A 24869-nucleotide genomic window follows, 5' to 3' on the forward strand; every position below is an offset into this window, starting at 1 on the left:
TTGTCATTTGATTCTTCATTGTTTTAATAGCACACAGCTGTTTTAAAAGCATTCATACTAGCCCTACCATAAAATTAATTAATAAATAGCTTTAGGAGGAATTATCCATAAATCATAGGAAATTTATATGCTTTCTGATATTGCTTGTGAGCATTGTACAATGACAGATACCAAAGAAATTAGGCAAAAAATGAAAGCAGCTTTGCTTTACTTGTTCTAAATGGATGGGTGGGAACTAAATAACCTAATGAAAATAATATGGATAAACTCTCCCTGTCAGTGGTAAATACCACATATTTCTCCTAAAGTTTAAGCAGTGTTCCTAGAATAATCTCATTAAAGAAAATCCAAAATCTTTGTATAAAAAAGTACACAAGTTTGTCCTGTGTGTAAAAATCTTTTAATCTTGGTACATTTTATATCCAAAACATTCACACTACTTGAAAACATTAAAAGAGTACAGCACTGGCCGGTTTGCTCAGTTGGTTAGAACGCAGTGTTATAACACCACGGTCAAGTGTTAGGATCTCCATACAGGCCGGCTGCCAAAAAAATAAGAGTACAAAAGCATACCAATAAACATCTAGACACAGAAAATAAGGGGAAAGCTTCCAGTGAGATTGTGAATAAGGACAAAAATTAGTTTAAAGGAGAGAGTCTCTTATACCACATCAATGAAATTAATTGCTTTTTAAAACATAAATTATACCTATTTGGAATTAGTTTATAAATACATAGGCTATAGGATGGACAAACACCAATGTGAACACTTGGCACAGAATTTCATAATTCAAGAACATAGCTTCAGTGCTTCATAACATGGAAAGCAACTTCTAAAAACAGCCAATTGGATTGATTTCATAGAAGTTCGGGGAAAAATGCATTTCAGAAAGTAATTTTGTACAATTAGCAACAGAAAACAACATTAAAAAATAAAAATACTGGGAACAGGAGACCTAAGGTCCTCAGAGTATCAAAAAAGATAGATTCAGGGCCGGCCCATGGCTCACTTGGAAGAGTGCGGTGCTAATAACACCAAGGCCCCGGGTTCGGATCCCATATACAGATGGCTGGTTCGCTCACTGGGTGAGCGTGGTGCTGACCACACCAAGTCAAGGGTTAAGATCCCCTTACTGGTCATCTTTAAAAAAAAAAAAAAAAAAAGATAGATTCAAACCTTTTCACATTACAATTTAAAGAATGTAGTTAAACGAAAAATTAACTTGGCTCTGCGTAACAAGTTAAATATGTAACCACTTCAAACAGAAATGACTTAGTCCTTGCACATAGTTCTGAAATGTACTGTAACATTCCATCTTTGCATATCAAAAGCACATAATTTAATTAGCAAAGATCCCTTTGTTTTAGACTTAAAATCACTTCTCACCCACCAAAGTTTGTACTAACAATTATCAAACTACTATTTTAGTAACATTTTAGGGCTGGCCTGTTAGCTCAGTTCGTTAGAATGTGGCGTTATATAACACCAAGGTCAAGGGTTCAGATTCTGACACTGACCAGCCGTCAAATATATATATATATATATTAAATAGAAATGTATATTTATACATATTATATATATATATATAAATAACACTTTAGCACCTTTTTTTTTTTTTTTTTTTTTTGGCAGCTGGCTGGTACAGGGATTGAACCCTGGACCTTGGTGTTATCAGCACCACACTCCAACCAGCCATTCCAGCATCATGGATATGCAATTCACATACCATAAAATTCATTTAAAGTGTACAGTTCAGTGGTTTTTAGTAAATTCACTGAATCGTGCAACCATCTCCACAATCTAATTTTAGAACATTTTCATTATTCCAGAAAGAAACCAGTAACCATTTGCAATCGCTCCTCATTCCCCCCCTCCCCTGCCTTAAGCAACCACTAATCTACTTTCTGTTTTTATTTATTTTAATAGCTGTTTAAACTTACAATATTATTGTTCTCATGTCTATTCTAGATCATTGGCTCAGGTTTAAAAGGTCTTAAACTAGCCAAATTTACAAGTCCTATGACATCCTCGCTCAGAAAACATTCAAAACAATGGTTTTATAATGTTATGATTGTTCCATCTTCCAAGAGTTTTTGACATGGAGCATTTGTTTCAAATTCTCTTTGTGGCACTTGCTAAAGCTCATTTAATTAGAAGGAATAAAGTCATTCTGTCCAGCCTCAAAACTGATTTTGTTCTATTTGTGTTAACAATTCCAGGCTTTTGGTAGTAGAAACAGCTTGTACAATCTTCTGTGGCGTACCATTATCTTCAATAATAATGTCATCCTCATCACTGTCTTCATCCTTTGGCTCAAAGTTGGATTCAGTCTGCTGTGGATAGCCAAGAAGGCTATTATCAGTAGGTTGGCTAGAGCTGCTAGAAGTCCGACTGTTCCCAGCAACATTATTCTCCTGGTTTGCTGTCTCATGTTATGAGGTTGCTGCTGTTTGCAGTCATCATGTCTGTTACTTGATTGAGATGCTTCTCTGTAATTTATATACCATTTACTTCTAAAACTTCATCATTAGCAGCTAATAGTCCTGTGCTGTGAGCCAGACCGCCTGGAACAAGCCAGAATATAAAGATCCCTAGGACTTTAAGCCATGTGGTGTCTCCCTTAGGCTGAAATCCTAGGGAAAGTTTAGTGCCATGTTTGTAAAGATGAATTCTTTGATGGGTTTCTGGCCACATCTATGATAGAAGATACAGGTCTAAAGTCTTGGGGCATACTGGTGACTGAATATGGCCTTTTTCTGTGGTTGACAGAACACAATGCATCAGTCAAAACATTTTTCTTCTCTGTTAGTATATCTGTACCAAAGGCACTGTTGCCTGCTGCTTCTTTTCTATAAAAATCTTAAGCAGTGGGTTGGCTGTTGAAACAGCTTTATGATAATTGTCATCATTATTTCTAGGTTGTAAGTCTCCCTGGATGTCTGCTTAGTCTACTAAAATGTCAACGTTAGGTATCTTATAAACATATTGCAGTAGTCCTTCAAACTCCTCAAATTTTCCAAGTTTTGCTCTTCCTAGTGAAAACTAACAAAATTCAGCACCAAACCTACTCTTCACCCCCAGGACGCTGCTGCTTGTCACCTTGTACAGCTGGTCAAGGTTCACTGAGCACAGGGCTGCCCTTGGGAGCGCTGGGTGGGCCGGCGCATGCGTCCAGGTGCTCACAACCCACCAGATGCACCTGGAAAGGCAACTGGGTCAGAGTGCAGAACTCTACTGCTGTGCTTCTGGTACCCTGGTGCTGCAGGTGAGAACGCGGCTCCCTCCTGCTGAGCTTTGGCTGGAAGGGGGAGGAGGGGCAGAATGGGGCAATGCCCCATCAACCTCCTTGCTCTCTGCCTCTTCCCCCAGGACCAGGTGCGAAGTGCACCAACTTGAGAGATTTTATTTATTTTTTTTCTTTATTTTTGTTTTTTGGCTGCTGGCCAGTACAGGAATCCTTGACCTCGGTGTTACTGCCCTCTAATCAACTGACCTAACCAGCCAGCCCCCTTGAGAGATTTTTTGTTCATTTGTTTCACTTTTTTTAATTTAATTTTTTGGGTTTTTGGTTTTTTTGTTTGTTTTTGTTTTTGTTTTTGTTTTTTTTCCCCCTAGAGAGATTTGAAGTGACAATATTATTAAAGACATTTTGGAGAAAAAGATCACCTATAATCCTGCCACCTTAACATCTTTTTCTTTTCTTTTTTTTCTTTTTGGTGGCTGGCCTGTACAGGGAACTGAACCTTTGACCTTGGTGTTACAAGAACTTTTTTTTTAAATAAAGATGACCGGTAAGGGGATCTTAACCCTTGGCTTGGTGTTGTCAGCACCACACTCAACCATTGAGCTAACCGGCCATCCCTATATAGGATCTGAACCCGTGGCCTTGGTGTTATCAGCATCGCACTCTCCCGAGTGAGCCACAGGCCGGCCCTACAAAAACATCTTTTTCTGATTTATTAAATATTTCCTTCTGGGTCTTGTTCATATGTTTTCACACAGTGGCAGTCTATTATACACTGTATTTCCTATCCTTTAAGTCATTAAAATAACCTTTATTCAACATGTTTGAAAGCTTTAATAATAAAAAGCTGGAGGAGTTAGTAACTTTTGTATTGTGTGCAGATACCGGGTAGGTGGGTTTTCTGTGTGTCTCTGCTCTCACCCGCATTCCCACATTATGGCTGGGTTAGCAGTTAACCTCCTCTCCTTGATGCCTGTCTCTCCTTAAATAGTTGACTAGGCTAAACGTGTGTGTGCATGTATATTTTACGCCTTTATAACATATCACCATATTAAAATCTTCCAAACCCCTCATAAAACATGCACCACTGCTTGCTGGTCCTTTTTGTGCCATTGTTAGCTTCCATAGTGCTGTTTTTCTCAACCACTGTTACCCTCAAGATTCGTAACTGCCTAGCCCCCTTATACAAAAGCTTTCTTTGAAGTCTTTCTCTGTCTATGCCCTCCTGTCTTTCTGCTTACCCAGTGCAAAACCTGAGAATGCCTTCACAGAGAAGCCTTAAGTTATCTCAGCGTATTTTATTGCACTCAGACCTTTTCACATCCAAAGCCTTTTTATCACCCTTCTCTAATATTCATACCCCATTTTCTTCTATATTCACAATTCCTGTGTTCCATACATATATATGTATATATATATATGCTTATTATCTGCAGTATCATTTCCCCACCTTCATTTCACTTAGATCCTAGTGTTTTTTTACCCTCTATCATCCCTTGGTGCCTCCCCCCATCCATCCCCAAGGTTTGTCTTTTGTTAGTCATCTTTCTCCCTTTTACTCTTAACCTCTCTGGTAATGTTGTTTTCTCACCCTTATCCAAAAGCTCACACTTTTGATAGTGTATATGCAGTGTTCTGTTGAGTGCTTCTGAATCAATATCTGTTTTTCAAAACAGTGAAATTTAAATATTAGCATGCTAATAACCCCTGTGAAGATAAGGTCTCCACTTGAAAGCTTCAAATAGAGATTCTCCTGCTTGTGTTGAATAATGTATAATATTATTCAATATATATATATAATAATATATATATAGCTGTTGTTGCTGTTTGTTTTTGTTTTTGTGGCTGGCCAGTACAGGGATCTGAACCCTTGACTTTGATGTTACAAGGCCTCACTCTAACCAACTGAGCTAACTGGCCAGCCAACAGTATATCTTTGATTTTACACTTCTGTCTATTTTGATTGACCTGAGAAATAAAACTTAGACCAGGGAAGGTAATTTCCATGTGTTTTAGATTATATTGAGTATTAGTTCTTCAGGGTAATTATAGACTTGGAAATCTTTAATCCAGTCTCCTAGTCCATGTTGAAGTCCCTCCCAGTGATGGGAGGAACTCATAATCTATAAGCAACCCAATCAGTTTTGTAGTGCTATTGATTGTTGTATGAAGTTCATCCTTGTATTGGGTTAAAATCTTACACAGAATTTGGATCCCTTTTCTACATGACAGCCTTTTAGATATTTTAGATTTTTTTTTTTTTTTTTTTTTTAAAGCTGACCGGTAAGGGGATCTTAACCCTTGACTTGGTGTTGTCAGCACCATGCTCAGCCAGTGAGCAAACCGGCCATCCCTATAGGGGATCCGAACCCGGGGCCTTGGTGTTATCAGCACCACACTCTCCCGAGTGAGCCACGGGCCGGCCCAATATTTTAGATATTTTATTTTATTTTATTTTATTTTTATTTTTATTTTTTTTAAAAAAGATGACCAGTAAGGGGATCTTAACCCCTGACTTGGTGTTGTCAGCACCACGCTCAGCCAGTGAGCGAACCGGCCATCCCTATATGGGATCCGAACCCGGGGCCTTGGTGTTATCAGCACCGCACTCTCCCGAGTGAGCCACGGGCCGGCCCAATATTTTAGATATTTTAAGGTAGTTACGCTATCCTCTTCACCCTTCCCATCAGAAATCTTTTCCCCCTTTAGTATAAACATCCTCACCTCTTCCAGATATTCCTCAGATGGTATAATTTTCATCATCCTGATTGCACTCTAAGGACATTAAACTTTGTTAATGTCCCTTCTAAAATGTGTTTGGAACTGGAAATAATATTCAGTATGTAGTTGAATTGCATCTGGGTGTTGCACATCTGGACACTAATCCAGCCTGAAGTTGCTATAAGTTTTTTAGCAGCCATGTAACGTTGGCTCATAATAAATTTGCAATCAACTAAAATCCCAATTTTTAATCTGGAGGTTTACGTTTTGTTTTTTTTTTTTGCAGCTGGCCTGTACAGGGAACTGAACTCTTGACCTTCGTGTTGCAAAGCTGCACTCTAACCAACTGAGCTAATTGGCCAGCCTTCTTTTTCCCCCTCTTAAGTGACTTCTTTCCAAACCAAGTCTCCATCTTCCTTCAGTTGTGCAACAAATTTTTTAAAACCAGAATGTAAGAGTTTACACTTATCACTATTGAATTTTAACTCATTAGGCTATCAGCCAGCTCTGGTTTCTTTGAATCTTGATTTTTGTCATCCAGCTTGTTATGAAGGTAATGTCAGAATGTCTTCAGACATGTGGGAAATGATAATCAAAAGTCATGGAGACTGTGTTCCAAAAATTATTGTATGCAGATATAATTCAGTTCTTGCGGTACATGTGAATACCACTGTAAATTGACAAGGCCAAGAAAGACTGAATTCCATTGCCAGCTTGCAAGAGAGAAGCCTTGTGTTGAATATTACTCCAAGAGACATGATGTTATAAGACATATTGTGCCGACGTAATGCCAAAAGGTCTGGCTAACTCTTATCTAGAAATCAGTTGATGCATATATGAAGTACAGAGTCATTGTGACCAATCTCTTATTTTGCATTTGACAAGCATATACTGAGCACAGTATCAGGCAATGTGGGAGATTCTGGAGAACCAGGTTTGCCTCATAGCTAGGGGTACCACAGCTCTGGTTTGCCTGGGGCAACCCTTACTTATGCCTGTTGTCCTAGGGTAATCAGTAGTAGTATCATTTTTCACTTTCAAAAGTGTCTGAGTTTAGAGGATAAATTATCTTGCCACTCTTCTCATAACCCAACTGGTTCCCTTTGGTATTTGGGTTAAATATGAGACAGCTGTAATTTGGCAGTTCTTTTTTTAAAAAAAAAAAAAAAAAATAGATGACTGGTAAGGGGATCCGAACCCATGGCCTTGGTATTATGAGCACCACAGTCTCCCAAGTGAGCCATGGGCTGGCCCTTAATTTGGCAGTTGTAATGAGACTGCAACAGTACTTCTCTTCCATTTGAACAGATTGTTCCTTGATCGAGGGAAGTTGATAGCAAAAGTAACTCTGCAATTAAAGTATGCAAATACTTGGGATTTTTCCTGAGCTACCCTCTAGAGGGCAGTATTTTATATATATGGAATGATTCAATTCCATCATTTGATGTTCCTTTTTTTTTTTTTTTTTTTTTTTTTTTTTGTGGCTAGCCAGTGCAGGGATGGACCCTGGACCTTGGTGTTATAAGCACCACGTTCTAACCAGCTGAGCTAACCAGCCAGCCCTGATGCTCTTGAAGAACACAATGGAACAAATATGTGAATAAAACTTATTTTTGCTAAGCAAAAAAGTAAAGAAATATTAAAAATTAATTCATTAATGTTCTGAACATTATTTTAAAATTGTAAAAACTAGAGCTGGCCTGTGGCTCACTCGGGAGAGTGCGGTGCTGATAACACCAAGGCCACGGGTTCGGATCCTATATAGGGATGGCCGGTTTGCTCACTGGCTGGGCGTGGTGCTGACACCACCAAGCCAAGGGTTGAGATCCCCTTACGGGTCATCTTTAGTAAAAAATAATAATAAAAAAAATAAAATAAAATTGTAAAAACTGAACTTTGATGCTTTGAATATACAATAATCCATTATAACAATTATGCATAGACTTTAATAATCTGCATATTTTATGCTTCTTTCATGTTTTTCCTAATTAATGATTTTATGTGATTAATAATTAGGATATATTCCACATCACATAGTTTCCATGTTTATGTAAAATGAGCATTTAAAAATTAATAGTTCTATTCTACCTGCTTAAATACTATTTTCCTCAAAAAGAAAAAATAAAAATGGTAGATTTTACTTTATAACTTGAATCATGTGGTAATATAGAATTCTAGTTTTTAGAATTAGAATGTTTCTTAGAGATTGTGTAATTATTTTTATGTTACCAGTGGGTAATTTGTTAGCTCAATATCAACAGTATATTGCTTGTGTTTCACATTTTGGATTTCCTAATGGAATGTTCTCTTTTTAGAAAAGGTGGACAAGTCCTATTTTCAAGAGAAGATGACTTTTAACAGTTTTGAAGGATCTAAAACTTGTGTACCTGCAGACATCAATAAGGATGAAGAATTTGTAGAAGAGTTCAATAGATTAAAAACATTTGCTAATTTTCCAAGTAGTAGCCCTGTTTCAGCATCAACACTGGCACGAGCGGGTTTTCTTTATACTGGTGAAGGAGATACTGTGCGGTGCTTTAGTTGTCATGCAGCAGTTGATAGATGGCAGTATGGAGACTCAGCAGTTGGAAGACACAGGAAAGTATCCCCAAATTGCAGATTTATCAACGGCTTTTATTTTGAAAATAGTGCCGCACAACCTACAAATCCTGGTGTCCAAAATGGTCAGTTCAAAATTGAAAACTGTCTGGGAAACAGAAATCGTTTTGCTTTAGACAGGCCATCTGAGACTCATGCAGACTATCTTTTGAGAACTGGACAGGTTGTAGATATATCAGACACCATATACCCGAGGAACCCTGCCATGTGTAATGAAGAAGCTAGATTAAAGTCATTTCAAAACTGGCCAGACTATGCCCACTTAACCCCAAGAGAGTTAGCTAGTGCTGGACTCTACTACACAGGTATTGATGATCAAGTGCAGTGCTTTTGTTGTGGTGGAAAACTGAAAAATTGGGAACCTTGTGATCGTGCCTGGTCAGAACACAAGAGACACTTTCCTAATTGCTTCTTTGTTTTGGGCCGGAACATTAATATTAGAAGTGAATCTGATGTGAGTTCTGATAGGAGTTTCCCAAATTCAACAAATCTTCCAAGAAATCCAGCCATGGCAGATTATGAAGCACGGATCATTACTTTTGGGACATGGATGTACTCAGTTAACAAGGAGCAGCTTGCAAGAGCTGGATTTTATGCTTTAGGTAAACTTTGTTATAAAACCAGTAAATAATAACTTTCCAACTATCCCAGGGCTCCTAGAAAGTAAATAGATGCATTTAGCCTCCTTAACTAAATATTTAGGTATAAGCTGGTGTGTTTTTTTAATGTCAGTATTAATCTGTGAACCCTTATGTGAAATTGGTAATGTGACTAATGAATTATGTGAAAAAGACTACCATGTTATGAGTCATGTTTATCTTTGTGTAATTGGTCAGGAGAGGGATGACATGCAAAAGATGGCAGATATCCCTGATAGAAGAATGGGCCTGGTAGCAATAGTACCTATCATTTATTTATTTTGGTTTTTGGTGTTTGGTTTTTGGTTTTTGGGTTTTTTTTTTTTTTTTTTTTTTTTTTTTTTTTTTTGGCGGCTGTGCAGTAAGGTCATCTGAACCCTTGACCTTGATGTTGCTACCATTTATTAAGCACCTACTATATGTGCTCAATACATGCATTACATGCATTTTCTCTAAGCCTCACAACAACCGTATAAAAAGAGTTAACACTAGAGAGTTTAGTTTGGCTCACGTTAACATTGACATCTATGGGCTGGCCCGTTAGCTCACTTGATTAGAGTGTGGTTCCGATAACATCAAGACCAAGGGTTCAATCCCTGTACCAACCAGCTGCTAAAAAAATAAAGATAAAATTGACATCTACCTTTATTATATAGACTGTATTTGAAAGCTGCCCTATATTGTGCCTATTGCTTCAAATGAGTGCTTTTCAAATAGACTGCTATAGACATGTCAAGAAGGTGCATTGGTGTGGAAGCTTCCAAGGAGTTAAAAAAAAAATTATACCATTATATATCTGACCCATTTATTTTAGGATTGAATAGTGCCAAAATGTAAAATAATTATTTCAAAAGATTTTATTATATAGCATCATATAGTACTCTTGAAGGTTTGTTTAGTGTCATGCAGCTATAAACCCTAGAGAACTTTACCTTGTAATTTCATTATGCTGAACTTTATTATTAATACTTGGACCATAACTTGATTTAAAGTTTCACAGAGTAAGTGCAATATTGATGGCCCAAATGACATACATTAAAAGTAATGTAACAATTGTAGTTTTTAACATAAAAATTGGGCAATTTTATTTTTGTCTCCTATAAAATACCTCGGATTGAATCAGGGAATTTAGTGTGTATTTCTTCCTCAAATGATAAAGATTCAAATCTATTACTTAGATGTCTATCAATTTGAATGTCTTCTTTTAAGCTATGCAATTGAGTCATGTAATTTAGACATGGTTAATTTTTAGGTGCTCAAATGGGTATTTTTGTGTAAGCTTCTAATGGCACAAATACACATATTTTTACTTGTGTGTTTTCTTAGGCGAAGGGGATAAAGTAAAGTGCTTTCACTGTGGAGGAGGGCTAACTGATTGGAAGCCCAGTGAAGACCCTTGGGAACAACATGCTAAGTGGTATCCAGGGTAAGATATTTAATTGTTCATTCAGTAACAGGCAGGTTGGACAGTATGCAGTGAGAAGACTTGAATTACTTTTCACCTCAACTATTTTTGTCTTCACTCTGGCTTAAAATTTGCACCAGGTTTATAAAAATGTGGTCACCTGCTTTATAGGGAAAAAAAAATTCACCTAAGCCTTTTCTGGTGACCAAAACATTCACTGCTTATGTGTCATATCTGTGACATTCAGAATATTCCATTTCTAGACACCAAATTAGGAAACATATACATTTTTTTTGTTGGAAGTCAGCTCTTTCATGATGGGTACAAGAGCCCATGTTGCCAAGGAGATTTCTCAAGAAGCTATCATAGCTGCTAGGAAATATTAATGTATCTTGTTGATTATAAGACATACAGTTGTTCACATTTTAAGACCTCTGAAATCAAGACACATCTGGTGATGGGTTATAATTTAATTAGCAGCAGTTTTAGGTGGTACATAAAATAATCATGCTTAAAATCAGTGGCATCTTACGACAATAACATACCCTAATTGTCTCTTTGCCATCTTGCCTCTTTAAACTACACAGGTATATAAGTGTGTACTTTTAAAGTACACAGGTATATAAGTGATTTGAATTTCTGGCCTATAACATAGTACAATTTAAAACTTCAGAGTAATCATTTGAAAAGAAATCTTAGCCTTAAACAGCCTTAAAAGGAAAGATTGAAAAGCCTAGGTTGGCCTGTTATCTCAGTTGGTTAGAGCACAGCCTTATAACGCCAAGGTCATGGGTTCAGATCCCCATACCAGTCAGCCACCCCACCTCGTCAAAAAAAAGAGAAACAAGCCTAAAGAATTCCTGTTAAATGTACAGCTGGTTAATCTTCTAAATAAAGCCTGTTAGAGGGCCGAGCCCGTGGCGCACTTGGGAGAGTGCAGCGCTGGGAGCGCAGCGACGCTCCTGCCGCAGGTTCGGATCCTATATAGGAATGGCCGGTGCGCTCACTGGCTGAGTGCCGGTCACGAAAAAGACAAAAAAAAAAAAAACCTGTTAGATTAACTGTTTGAGAGCTGACCAGTTAGCTCAGTTGGTCAGAGCGTGGTGCTAATGACACCAAGGTCCAGGGTTCTATCCCTGTACCAGCCAGCTGCCCCCAAAAATAAATAAATGTGAAGGTGCCAATTTAATAACTCTTGCTTAAAAGTTGAAATTCTCAAGTTGGTATTTTTTGCTATTCTAACATTAGCATAAGTAGCATAACAATTTTTTTTTTTAAATGATGACCAGTAAGGGGATCTTAACTCTTGACTTGGTGTTGTCAGCACCATGCTCTCCCAAGTGAGCCATGGGCCAGCCCTACAAAGGGAACTTCTTTTAACTTCAAAATAACATTTGGATAGGGAATTAGGTAACATTTTACTTTGTGGCTCCTTAGAAATACCGAAAAGCACGTTAATGTAATTAATATGATGCAGATTATATCTTGCCTTATACTTTAGTAATTTATCACCTAGTAAAGTTTAACTTTCTTTTAATTGTTTAGGTGTAAATATCTGTTAGAAGAGAAGGGACAAGAATATATAAACAATATTCATTTAACCCGTTCACTTGAAGAATCTCTGGTAAGTCCCATATGTGTAATATATACTTTCAAATATTATATCATTTGTTTTACAGTTATTTCTTTGGTAAATTTCGCAGTATGGTATTGTAATGAATAATACATGGTTAGCTTTAAAGGGGAGAACTTGAAGAGTGCTTCTTATTCTTAACATGGAGCAAATTTGTGAAAAGAGGATCAGGATGAACTGATTTAAGTACCACTGTAGGCAAAAATGGGCTTGAAGAACTAAAATATTGATGTCCCTTAGCCTTCTGAAATTAGACTTTCATATAATGTGCTTTGTATTCATAAGTGGTTTTAAACTTTTTGCAGACGATACTTAAAATCTCAAAAATGTATCTAAATTGATACGATGAACTGGGGTGACCAAGGCATTAGTAATATGTAGAAAGAATCCTGGACTAGAATGGGAGACCAGAGTTGTCAAGATGGTTAACTCTTGCCTCCATGAGGTCATTTATCTTCCTGGGCCTCAGCTTCCTGTCTGTAAAGTGAAGGGATTGGATTAGATTCTCTTTTTAACTTTTTTCTAGCTCCATCAGGTATACCTCTTGTGAATATTCATATGTTGAATTGGAATAAAGCCAATTTATTTCAAATTTATGATTAATGTAACTTTTCAATTTGATGTAATTGCCTTCTACCAAAGAGAATTCTAACTTACAATGGATATTTCTATTTTAGGCAACAACTGCTGAAAAAACACCATCACCAACTAAAAGAATTGGTAAATATGCTTATTAACATAAGTATACTTCTAATTTTACTGCCAATTTATTATAGTTATTTATGGGGTGGAAAGATAAGCATATTCTTTCAACGTCAGCATAGTATATTTATTTCAGATGAGATTGCTATAAATTTAAGAATTTAGTGTAGTGCCTATTAATTTAAGTCAGGTATTTCTGTGTTAAGAACATTAGTACAAGGGTTCAGATACTGGCCAGCTGCCAAAAAGAAACCTCAAAAACAAAAAACATTAGTACAGCCATTGGACATTTAGTTTTTCCACATTCAGGAGGAGCAGCTACAGGCTGTCCCATCACCATTTCTGTTAAAATCACAAAAGAAAGGGTGAGAAGTGTATTTTTGTCCCTGGTGCTTCTTAAGTAAGCCAGGATCATGAATCCAATGTTCTGTTAATATGCTGTCACCATCATCAGCCCTAACCCACATGTTTCTTTATCCCATGCTGTTTCTTTGCCTTCCCCAGCTTCTTCACAGAGGGGTAAGGTTTGGTTTGTTTACCTCTTATTACCTCATGGAAAAGTAGAGATTTTTATCACAAAGATTGTTTACCCATCATAGATATCTTTAAAAACCAGAAAGTGGGAAAAGAAAGATATTATGTTAAAGAAGATACTGTTAGGCCGGCCTGTGGCTCACTCGGTAGAGTGCGGTGCTGATAACACCAAGGCCACGGGTTCGGATCCTATATAGGGATGGCCGTCACTAGCTGAGCGTGGTGCTGACAACACCAAGCCAAGGGTTGAGATCCCCTTACCGGTCATCTTTAAAAAAAAAAAAAAAAAAAAGAAGAAGATACTGTTATCCTCACTTTTCAGATGAAGAAACAAAGAAAGGTTAAGTGACCTGCCCACAGTCACAAGTCACATTACAAATCATTAGTGGAACTAGGATTGTAAACAAGGTCTTCTGAATCCTACATTACACTGCAGATCTCATTTTAAACTTAGGCATCATGTTTCAAAAATAGTAGAAAGTTTAATTTAGCATATGTCTGGTGATTCCCCACTCCCTATTCTTATAGCATTATCTATTTAGTGTCTTAAGGATTACAAGGCAAGAGAATACTATATATATTTATAAATGTGCTTGAGAAGGAGAACTGCTTTGATGTTATTTGATGTGCGTTTTGTAATGGGCGTAAACAATACAGTTTAACAAATCATTTAGTCCAGCCTATATTTTTAAGGTTATTCAGAAACAAAGATATTATAACATATCTTGATAATATTTTATGGTATTCAATCATCTTTACAATGCATAATGTTCTGGGCCGGCCCGTGGCTCACTTGGGAGGGTGTGGTGCTGATAACACCAGGGCCACAGATTCAGATCCCTATATGGGGGTGGCTGGTTAGCTCACTTGGGAGAGCGTGGTGCTGACAATGCATACTGTTCTTTTTGTAACTAATAAGACTCTTCTGTGGTCTAGGATTAATGTTCTTAAATTGAGATGTAATTTACATGACATAAATTTCACCCTTATAAAAGTATACAGTTCAGTGGTTTTTAGTATAGTCACAAGGTTGTGCAACCATCACTGCTATTTAATTGCACAATATTGTCATTATCTCAGAAAGAAGCCCCATACCCATCTATCAGCAGTCACTCCCCATTGACCCCTCCATGCCTAGGCTTAGGCAACCACCAATCTTTCTGTCTCTGCGGACTTGCCTATTCTGAACTTTTTTTTTTATTTATTTATTTTAAAAAGATGACTGGTAAGGGTACTTAATCCTTGGCTTGGTGTTGTCAACACTATGCTCTCCCAAGTGAGCTAACTGGCCATCCCTATGTAGGGATCTGAACCCGTGGCCTTGGTATTATCAACACCACACGAGTGAGCGAGCCACGGTCTGGCCCTCTATTCTGGACATTTAATATAAATGGGCTTATGCAATATGTGGCCTCAAGGTTCATCTACGTTGTAGCATATATGAGTACTTCTTTCTTATGGTGGAAAATGTTCCATTGTATGGATAATAGCACTTTTTTTGGTGGCTGGCTGGTACAGGGACCCAAACTCTTGACCTTGGTGTTACAAGGCTGTGCTTTAACCAGCTGAGTTAATCAGCCAGCCCTATTTTGTTTGTCCATTTGTCAGTTCATGGACATTGGCTTGTTTATACTTTTTGGCTGTTATGAATGATGTTGCTATGAACATTTTGTATAAGTTTTTGTGTAGATATAATATTTAATTTTCTTGGGTATATATCTAGGGAAGGAATTGCTGGGTCATGTTGTAACTCTGTTTAACCTTTTGATGAACTACCAGACAGTTTTCCAAAGTGGCTGCACCATTTAACATCTCCACCACCAGTGTATGAGGGATCCAGTTTTTCCATATCATCGCCAACACTTGTTATTATCTGTCTCTTTTTTTGACGACTGGCTGGTATGATGTCTGTCTTTTTTATTAAAGACATTCTAGTGGATGTGATGTGACATCTCACTACGGTTTCGTTTTGCATTCCCTGATGTTTAATGATGTTGAACATCTTTTCATGTGCTTAATGGCCATTTGTAAATCTTCTTTGGAGAAATGTCTTTTCATCTCCTTTGACCCTTTTTTAGTTGGGGTGTCTTTTTATTATTGAGTTGTAAGAGCTCATTATATGTTATAGTTCTTTATATATATGAGTCCCTTGTCAGATACAGGATTTGCAAATATTTTCTCCCATTCTGTGGGTTGGTTGTCTTTTTACTTTCTTGTTGCTATCCTTTGAAGCACAGTTTTTAATTTTGACAAAGTCCAATTTATCTTTTTTTTTTTTTTTCTTTTGTTGCTCATGCTTTTGGTATCATGTCTAAGAAACTCTTGCCTAATTCAAGGTCACAAGGTTTATACCTGTGTTTTCTTCTAAGAGTTTTATGAAGTTTATTCTTACATTCAGGTCTTTGATCCATTTTGAGTTAATTTTTGTATATGGTGTCAGGTAGGGGTTCATTTCATTCTTTTTCATGTGGATATCCAGTTGTCCCTGCTTTTGGTTTTTAACAAGTTGAATTTGAGATACCTGCAGGACATCCAAGTAGGATATTAAAAGCTATAATTCACATACATGAGAGTAAAATGGTGGTATGGGAGAAGTGCCCAGAGAGATCATAAAAACAGTGTCGATGAGGGAATGGAAGGAAATAACCAGCATCTAATCAGGTGGGCAGAAGCAAAGGAGCCAGAAAACAAACGGAAGAAAACAAGTCAGAGATAGGAGAAGCAGGAAAGAGCAGTGTCTGGCTGCCCTCTGGATATATCCTAGAGACCCCCAAAGCATTTCAAATATAGCAGCTCTAAAAACCAGATCAGACTGAATCTAGCCCTGCTCTTTTTTTCTCCTGTATTGGTTAACAGTACCACAGTTCATAAGGTACCCCAGTAATTTAAGTCATTCTAAGCTCTCTTCTCTCCTTAATCCTTCTATATTTAATTAATCACCAGATATGATGGATTCCACCTTTTTAATATAGTCTGAAATCCATCTTCTCCCCACTGATTCTGCTCTAGTTAAGGCCCTTACTTTTCATCCAGATTTTTCTTTTGCACTGGCCACTATAGGGATCCAAACCTCATCCGGGCTATTGTAGTGGTCTCCTAACTGGTCTTTTTGTTGTTTTTTTGTTTGTTTTTGTTTTTGCTGGCCAGTATAGGGATTGAACCCTGGACCTTGCTGTTAGCAGCACCATGCTCTAACCAACTGAGATAACCAGTCAGCTACTAACTGGTCTTTTGACTGTACTGTAACCTCCTCACAAGTTTTTCATTGTCAAACACAAATCTTGTTACTTTCCTATCTAGAAAATATGTTTTATTACCTACCGTATAATGTTCCCTTATATTCAAATCCCTACATGTCTCCCTTTCCAGCCCCCTTTCTTTTAAAAAAAAAACATTTATTGAGGTATAACATAAATACAGTAAAGTGCTAAAAGTGAGCTGATCTTCTTTTCAACTCAATGAATTTTAATACTATTATACACCTGTGTAACCATCGCCCAGGTCAAGATATAGAACATTTCCACCACCCCAGAAAGTTCAGGCCCCTTCCCAATCAATGTCCACCCCCAAGTCATATTCTGGCTTCTATTACCATAGATTAAGTTTTGAACAACTTATAAATGGAATCATGCAATATGTGTTCTTTTTTGTTTGATTTATCATAATGACAACATTTTGCTCATCATCTCTACGAGATTCACCCATGTTGTCCACGGCAGTAGTTCGATCTTTTTTTTCTTGCTGTGTAGTGTTTGAATATACCACAATTTATTTATCTGTTCACCTGATGATGGACATTTGAGTTGTTTAGTTGTTTCCAGTTTGGAGATCTTAGAAATAACACTGCTATGAATATTCTCATGTGTGTCTTTGGCAAAGATATACACTCATTTTTATGATAATATATTAATAAAGTGGAATTGATGAGTCAGAGGGTACGAGTCTCCTCTCTTAGAACTTACCTACACATCCTGTATTCCTACTTCCAAGTATCATAAAAGTGAGTTTCCGGGCCGGCCCGTGGCTCACTCGGGAGAGTGCGGTGCTGATAACACCAAGGCCTCAGGTTCGGATCCCTTAAAAAAAAAAAAAAAAAAAAAGTGAGTTTCCATTGATTTTCTTGCCTTATTTTTTCCAATCACCTCAGCTGCAGAAACTAAAGTTTGAGAGCTAGCAAACTGGTACTTTCAAGGTCACAGACTTATGATTTCCCATGATTTTTTCAAAATAATTGCTAGTGACTCAGTAACAACATTTGTTCTTTCAGAACCTTAGGTTAATTATTAATACAGCTGATTTAAAAAAAAATTCAAGGGCTGGCCCGTGGCTCACTTGGGAGAGTGCAGTGCTAACACCAAGGCCATGGGTTCGGATCCTATATAGGGATGGCCGGTTCGCTCACTGGCTGAGCGTGGTGCTGACAACACCAAGCCGAGGGTTAAGATCCCCTTACTGGTCATCTTTAAAAAAAAAAAAAAAAAAATTCAGATTTTTGAAACACTCCACCCTTTTCTTATTTGTTTTACCTTATCTCGCACTATTTCATCAGTCTTTAAAGCACCTAATCTCAAATAATCTGAAGTGCTACAAAATACATACTGCATTTATAATTAATTGTAAGATTGTGAAAGTGATCCTTCAGTGCCCGAGTATTTCAAAAAATTCTTCTTCCCAAAGCAACTTTGGCTTGCTGGTATTTTAAAAAGTAATTAATTTTTACTTGACAAATAATAACCCTGTATATTTATGGGGTACAGTGTGATATTTTGATCTATGTATACATTATAGAAAGATTCATTCAAGCTAATTAACATATCCATCACCTCACCAATTTATCGTTTGTGTGTTTCAATTTATCATTTTTTGTGGTTTGTTTTTATTTTGCTTGCTGATTAAAAAAACTTTTTAATTGACACTGTAATAATACGTATGTATGGCGTACAATTTGCTGTTTTGATACAAATATGTTGTATAATGAGCAAATCAGGGTATTTAGCATAATTTTTTTCTTTTAAAGTGTATTTTGCTTTTTTTTTTTTTTTTTTTTTTAAAGATGACCAGTAAGGGGATCTTAACCCTTGACCTGGTGTTGTCAGCACCACACTCTCCCAAGTTAGCTAACCGGCCATTCCTATAGGGATCTGAAACCTTGGCCTTGGTGTTAGCATCACCACACTCTCCCAAGTGAGCCATGGGCTGGCCCTTTTGCTTTTGAGTTTTAACAAAAATAATTGTTTAAACTCTGTTCTTTTTCCTTACCAATTTTCATTTCAGATGATACCGTTTTCCAGAATCCTATGGTACAAGAAGCTATACGAATGGGATTCAATTTCAGGGACATTAAGAAAATAATGGAAGAAAAAATTCAGACATCTGGGAGCAACTATAAATCACTTGAGGTTCTGGTTGCAGATCTAGTGAGTGCCCAGAAAGATAGTACACAAGATGAATCAAGTCAGACTTCATTGCAGAAAGGTATGCATTACTGTTTTTTTTGTGTGAGGTTTATTTTGTTTGTTTGTTTTTGCTTTTGGCAGCTGGCCAGTATAAGGATCAAACCTGGACCTTGGTGTTACCAGCACCATGCTCTAACCGGCTGAACTAACCAACCAGTCGTTTTTTTTTTGTTGTTTTTTTTGTTTTTTTTAATGGCTGTTTTTAAAAAGCAGGAAAAATTTAACAGCACTTTATTATGGATAGTATCTTATATGACTTTGTGGCCCATTCATTTCCCTCCTTTCACATCCCCCTTAGGGTAAGCATTTTTTCTTAACTTATTATTTTGAAAATTTCAAACACACACAAAAATGGAGAAAAGGTATAATGAGCCCTCATGTACCTGTCAGCCAGCTTCAATAATTATCAATGCTTTTCTAATGTGTTTCATATCTTCCCCCAACTTTTTTTGCTGCAGTATTTCAAAGTAAATATTAGACATCCTATATATCATTACCTATAAATACTTCAATGTATATCCAACAGATAAGGATTTTTTAAAAATATAACCTTAATAGGCCAGCCCATGGCTCACTTGGGAGAGTGCAGCGCTGGTAGTGCTGAGTCCGCAGGTTCAGATCCTGTATAGGGATGACCGGTGTGCTCACTGGCTGAGCGTGGTGCAGACGACACCAGGGCAAGGGTTGCGATCCCCTTACCGGTCAAAAAAATAATAATATATATATATAACCTTAATGCTGTGTGTTAGTCTGCCCAGAATTTTATAACATAATACCATAGACTGGGTGGCTTAAAGAACAGACATTTATTTCTCACAGCTCTGGAGGCTGAGAAGTCTAAGATCAAGGTGCTGGCAGATTGGACTCCTGGTGAGGGCCCTCTTCCTGGCTTGCAGATGGCTGCCTTCTCACTGTGTCCTCACATGGTGTGGGGATGTGGGGAGAACAAGACGGAGCAAACACTCTGATCTCTCTCCCTCTACTTATAAGGACACTCATGACCTCATCTAAACCTAATTCCCAAAGGCCCCACATCAAAATGCCATCACATTGGGGGTTAGGCTTCAACATGTGAATTTTGGAGGACACAAACATTCGGCCCATAACCTACTTATTACACTTAACAGAATTAAAGTAATTCCATAATATCATTTGAAACCCAGTTGGTTTTAATTTTCCCCATTGTCTTAAGATGTTTTTATATTTGACTTTTTAAATTAGGATCCAAGTAAGAGCCACTGATCTATTCATTTTAAAAGTGTAAGTCTATGCTCTATTTTAGATAAAGAACAACACAGACTAACTTTTATCATTGTGTGTGTAATCTTTTAAGTTTTGTAGTTGAAACAATTTTGTTTTTAGAGTGTCCTGCAGCTTTTCATATGTGAACATATAAAGGTATCTTATTACTAAATAGGGTTTGAATGAATGGTACTCTAATATTATAAATCATATATAGAAAGTATATTAAATGATGTAGAAGAGAAGCATATACATTCCTTTTAGGAAAAAAAATATCAAAAATATGAGTTCCTCCTCTAAGAATGACGGATTCTATACTGCTTGCCAGCAACATTGAAGGTTAAAGAAGTTTCAAACTGCATACACTTTTGGATACTTTACCTATAATCATTGTTCTCGAAGCTCTTGAACACCCTCCCCCAAAAGATGAGAATTCTCCTAGAGCTAGTAAACCTAAAAGTTTATTTATTTTTGACATACTAAAGACCCTTTTGATCTTTAGATTATTTCAGGTGGTTTTGAAACATTATTCAGATAATTTCATGTCATAAAACAGCAGTGAACATTAATGATATTTAAAATTACATCAGTTGAGGGCCAGCCCGTGGCTCACTCGGGAGAGTGTGGTGCTGATAACACCAAGGCCACGGTTTCGGATCCTGTATAGGGATGGCTGGTTAGCTCACTGGGTGAGTGTGGTGCTGACAACACCAAGTCAAGGGTTAAGATCCCCTTACCAGTCATCTTTTTAAAAAATTAAAAAAAAAAAAAAATTACATCAGTTGATGTAAAAGACTCAGCAGAAAGCTCAATACTCTTTCCTTAAAGATGCATTTATTTAAAACCTATACAAGCTTCACTTGTCTTGGTGGTGGTAAAATAAACCATTTACTTGGTCATCTTTCTACCTTTTTTTTTTTTGGCAGCTAGCCAGTATGAGGATCTAAATCCATGATCTTGATGTTTGTTACAAGGCTGCACTCTAACCAACTGAGCTGACTGGCCAGACTTGACTTGATCATCTTTCTACTGTAATAAATATAAGCGATTGTGTTATTTTTCTGCACCTTAAACACAACTCAAACTTAGTTAAGTTTGTCCATAAGGTGTTAGTTTTTGTAACCGAAGGTGTGGTCTGTAATAGAAGGATTTAGGGGGCTACAATATGAAGAGAATAAAGGACACAGTGCTTTAGTGAGGTGTCTTTTCTCTGGCCAACAAAAAGTGATGGGGGCACTTTTCTCTGAGACTACGAACTAGGATGGTGTGGGAAGGAGGGCCTAAGCAAATGGCAGCCCTCAGGAGCAGGGATTGGAATTCATCAGTTGACCCCTCCTTAGTCTCACTAAATTCAGAGAAGGTAATTGATACAGGCTATCTACTCATACTGGGGTTCCTGCCTATTTCTCTTCCCAAAGGCTAAGGAGGAAAGACTGGCACTAATAATCTTTTAATTCTATATAGAATAAAGGTGGGCCTAATTGAAGTGAAGCATGTGAAATGTATTAGTAAAAGTATAACGTTTTTATCACTTTCTGAGAAATCCTAGATTCAGTTCTAGCTGACAGAGAATCCATAGTAAACTGTTGTAAAAATAGGACCAAGTCAGTATCTTTTTCTTTATTTTTGAAAATTACATACTGTGAGATAAAGCCATATTCATTTCTTAACCTGTCTTTCCACGTGGATCTGTACTACTACTTGTAGTAAAATGATAACAGCAATTTATTCTAGAAGAGGATTAAAATAATGTAGTAAAAAATTAGCAAATAACATCAAAAGTTATCTAGCTGTTTCCTTTATTGCACATGTGCCAGGAACCTCCCAACCTAGAAGAGGGCCTTGTGGGAAGTAGAAGGGGAAAGGTACCAAAGGGAAGGATATATTTAGAATCCAATAGTTATTGTTAACGCTGGAGTGAAGTGATTGCTAGAGATAAACTATTAGTCTGGAGGAAAGAAAATCTATACTCTTGGGCTGGCCGATTAGCTCATGTGGTTAGAGTGGGGTGCTGATAACACCAAGGTCAAGAGTTTGATCCCTGTATAGTGGTCAGCCGCCAAAAAAAAAAATCTATGCTCAGAACAACATTATCTGAAGTAAGTATCTGTATACAAGGCTGAAATAAAGTAGAAAAAGTAGAGTTGATACTCTCAGTGTTTGGTAGACACGGCATTTCATTCCATTGAGTCCGTAAAATGTAATCACAATCAACCAAAAGGAACCTTAAAGATCATAGTATAACTTTGATTACTTCAGTGAGAATCCTGAAGTGCAGATGGATTGTTGCCCAAGATTACTGAACTGTATACTTAAGATAGCTAAGATGGTAAATTTTATGTGTATTTTACCACAATTTTTAAAATAAAATAAAAATAAATTAAAAAAACTGGATCAGAGGTCAGAAAATCTGAATTTCTACTCCCAAGTTTCTGAGTGTTAAGTACATATACATTATTGTTCAACCAATCTCCAGAACTCTTTTCATCTTGCAAAACAGAAACTCTAGGTCCATTAAACATCAACTCCATCCCCTGTCCCACTCCCTCCAACCCCTGGCAACAACCATTCTGCGTTCTGTCTATAAATTTGACTACTGTAGGTATCTGGTCCAGTGTTGTTGTTTTGTTTTTACTCGTTGCAGCATCACATCCAAAAGTAATGTGTACATTACTGAATTATTTTCCTCGTTTTGATTTTTTTTTGGCATGAATATGTACTTCATTCTGACTTTTTTTTTTTTTTGGTGTTGATGCTTTCATATAATATAAATCAGCTTATAGTACCATCCCTTTACCTATGTTGTTTCCTGTGCCCTGAATGCCTTTTCCCTGTCTGCATACCTCATCCCATTCCCTGTTCCATCCCAAATTCCTTCCTCCTTCAAGACTCGACATAGAAGTCACTTCTTTCAAGTCGTTTTCAGTACCCACAGCAAAGTTAGGAACTCCCTCTCTACTCCTGGTGCTGGTAGAGCATTTTTTACATTGTTTTGAAACTGTTTTCTTTTCTGTCCTACACATTAGATTAAGCTTTTTGAGGGCAGGTACCTTGTCTTCTTATCTCTGACGCATTCTAATTTTGAATCTAATGTTTTTTTTTGCTGTTTCTGGCAGCTGGCTGGTAAGGGAATCCCAACCCTTGACTTTGGTGTTATAACACTGCGTTCTAATCAGAGCTAACCAGTCAGCCCATGAGCTTATAGTTTTTATTATCCAAGGAGGTTGCTTTTTAAGAAGAAAGGAATTGAATAATCCTTTCCTCCACCCCCTAGCCAGAGAAACCTTCCTGAAGCACAAGTATGATCATATCTCTCTCCAGTTTAAAACTTTTACTGGCTCCCAGGGCCCTCAGGATCAAGTCCAAACTCCTTTACATGGCTTGCCAAATCTTTCATGATCAGACTATTTTTCCCTCAAATTCCTTTTTCTTGTACTTTTTTTTTTTTTTCGGCAGCTGGCTGGTAAAGAGTATCTGAACCCTTGACCTTAGTGTTACAAGGCCATGCTCTAACCAACTCAGCTAATGGGCCAGCCCTTTCCCCTCAAATTCTGTGCTGAAGCTTTATCTGTGCATTCTTGGAGCTTCCTTATGCCATTTCTTCTGCACAGAACACTCTTCTCCTGCTGCCCTTGGTCCCCAAGGCCTTCTCCCCCTCCTAGTTAACTCCTACTCATCCTTTAGGACCCATTTTATGTATAATTTCCTCTAGGAAGCCTTTCTTTATGCATGTGTGCATGTATGTATGCACACACACCCTTCCTGTGCCCTTCATAACACATTGTAATTACCTTTGTTATCATACCATGTTATAATTTCCTGTTTACTTGTGTTCCTTACTTGTCTATGAACTACTGGGAGCTGAAGGTCTATATATTTGTTAATTGTATCCCTAGTGCCTAGAACCTAGTTAAGTGTTCAGTAAGTATTTGTTAAATAAAATTATTGTTTCCCAAACATGTTTTTACAGTAGTGTCCCCAGATTGTTAAACGGGATGCCATGAAAAAGGAGCTCCATAGTTAAATAGGGAAACACATTGTACATTTCCAAGAGGAGACATACACTGTACTCTACCGCACTGTACTTGATGACAGTGGTTCCCAAATGCCAATATGCTCAACCCCAGAAATTTTAAATTTGGTGAAGGGGGCCTAGGAATCTATTGGTAAAAAATACCCCAAGTGATTCTCGTGTGAGGCCAGATTTGGAAATCACTGGTATGCGTTGATTATAAAGATAGTTGAAATATGGAATAAATTTGGAGTAGTGTTTAGCACATAGTATTTATGCTATAATTCTGTTCGCTGCTGCTGCTGTAGTTGTCATAGTTATATATGACCACGGAACATTTTTGTGGCATATTTGTTTACATTTCACAAACCTATTTTGAGAAAGGCTGAATTAGCAAAAACTTCATTGCCACCCATATGCTGAAGACACCCAAATCTCTATCTCTAGACCTGACTTCTCCTGACCTCAATATTTGATTCTACAACTGCCTACTGGATATCTTTATACGGATGCTCTGCAAACACCTCAAAAATATCTGAAAATTCCAAACCTGTTCATCCTTCTATATTTCCTGTTAGTGTCACCATCTCTCTGTCAGCCAGGCTAGCAACCTTGAAATCAACTTTAGTTCCTCTTCTTTCCTCAACCTTACGTCCAGTCAG

At 37.3% G+C, this 24869-nt stretch overlaps 1 protein-coding gene and 1 pseudogene across 1 annotated transcript in view; one reads left to right on the top strand and one right to left on the bottom strand.

The window, feature by feature from the left end:
• The window catches only part of XIAP (X-linked inhibitor of apoptosis), a 41545-nt gene that overhangs the window by 11644 nt on the left and 5032 nt on the right, over positions 1 to 24869 (top strand). Inside the window, exons 2-7 of the mRNA XM_063083754.1 lie at positions 6253 to 6417; positions 8282 to 9187; positions 10550 to 10649; positions 12174 to 12252; positions 12939 to 12981; positions 18772 to 18972. Coding sequence (XP_062939824.1) covers positions 8314 to 9187; positions 10550 to 10649; positions 12174 to 12252; positions 12939 to 12981; positions 18772 to 18972 — 1297 coding nt within the window. The 5' untranslated portion in view covers positions 6253 to 6417; positions 8282 to 8313. The remainder of the gene's footprint in view (positions 1 to 6252; positions 6418 to 8281; positions 9188 to 10549; positions 10650 to 12173; positions 12253 to 12938; positions 12982 to 18771; positions 18973 to 24869) is intronic.
• LOC134368422 (partitioning defective 6 homolog beta-like) lies at positions 2059 to 4180 on the bottom strand (annotated as a pseudogene).

Source organism: Cynocephalus volans, chromosome X, assembly GCF_027409185.1.
Source record: "Cynocephalus volans isolate mCynVol1 chromosome X, mCynVol1.pri, whole genome shotgun sequence".
Taxonomy (NCBI): domain Eukaryota; kingdom Metazoa; phylum Chordata; class Mammalia; order Dermoptera; family Cynocephalidae; genus Cynocephalus; species Cynocephalus volans.